A 797-nucleotide genomic window follows, 5' to 3' on the forward strand; every position below is an offset into this window, starting at 1 on the left:
GCCAGTGAGCAGCAACAGCACAGTCAGCAGCGGGACAACATGTCTGACGATCAGATCTGCTGGAGAGGCTGAAACAGAAACATCTCATCAGATCCGCTGACATCATGAGAACAGCTGCCATTAAACATAAATCTCGTGTTGCCCTTAGTGATGCACAAATGTATCGGTTAAATATCGGATATGGACGATTTTTGCATTGTTGACTACAACTGTCTCATCGGCCGATAAGATAAAATACACCGATGGCAGTGGCTGATACTCATTGTATATTGTGTCACCATCACTAATGTGTTACCAAAGCTGTTCCAAGTTTGAATGGAAGGACAGCGTACCAGCATGAGGTAAGAAAAAGACCTTCCTTAAACCTATTAAACCTATATGTTAATTTGCTTTCTAATTTATTTAGTTTAATTTCAGAAAAGGATTTTTTTGTTACGTGAAAGTTGTTACAATTTAAACTGAATGTCTGTACTCAAGTTACTGAAATATGAAGTAAAACTACTGGTGTTAAAAAATAAGGCTGGCTCTGATGACCACGACTTGTTTTCATTTACCATATCAGAGACCAGAGGTAAGTTGGTCGAGTCCAAACTGCTGATGATTGTAATAATGCAAAAATCCCCAAAAGTTTATCCATGCAAACGCTAGTTTCACGAGTCCTTTACACCCCTATAGTGTGTAGGTATGTTCATGCACCCCAACAGCCATTGGGGGGCAGATTAAGATGAGTGAGTGAGTGAATGCATGAATCAGCGTAGCTGTAGGACGTACATTACGTCATGGGAACATTTGATGTT

At 40.0% G+C, this 797-nt stretch overlaps 1 protein-coding gene across 1 annotated transcript in view; it reads left to right on the top strand.

Moving 5' to 3' along the window:
• Positions 1 to 336: 336 nt before the first annotated feature.
• The window catches only part of LOC310798907 (interleukin-6 receptor subunit beta-like), a gene marked incomplete at its 5' end in the record, with an annotated part of 6,896 nt that continues 6,435 nt past the window's right edge, over positions 337 to 797 (top strand). The window contains one exon of the mRNA XM_083661465.1: positions 337 to 341. Coding sequence (XP_083517591.1) covers positions 337 to 341 — 5 coding nt within the window. The remainder of the gene's footprint in view (positions 342 to 797) is intronic.

Source organism: Poromitra crassiceps (genome assembly GCF_964638095.1).
Source record: "Poromitra crassiceps genome assembly, chromosome: 26".
In the NCBI taxonomy this organism is placed as follows: Eukaryota; Metazoa; Chordata; class Actinopteri; order Beryciformes; family Melamphaidae; genus Poromitra; species Poromitra crassiceps.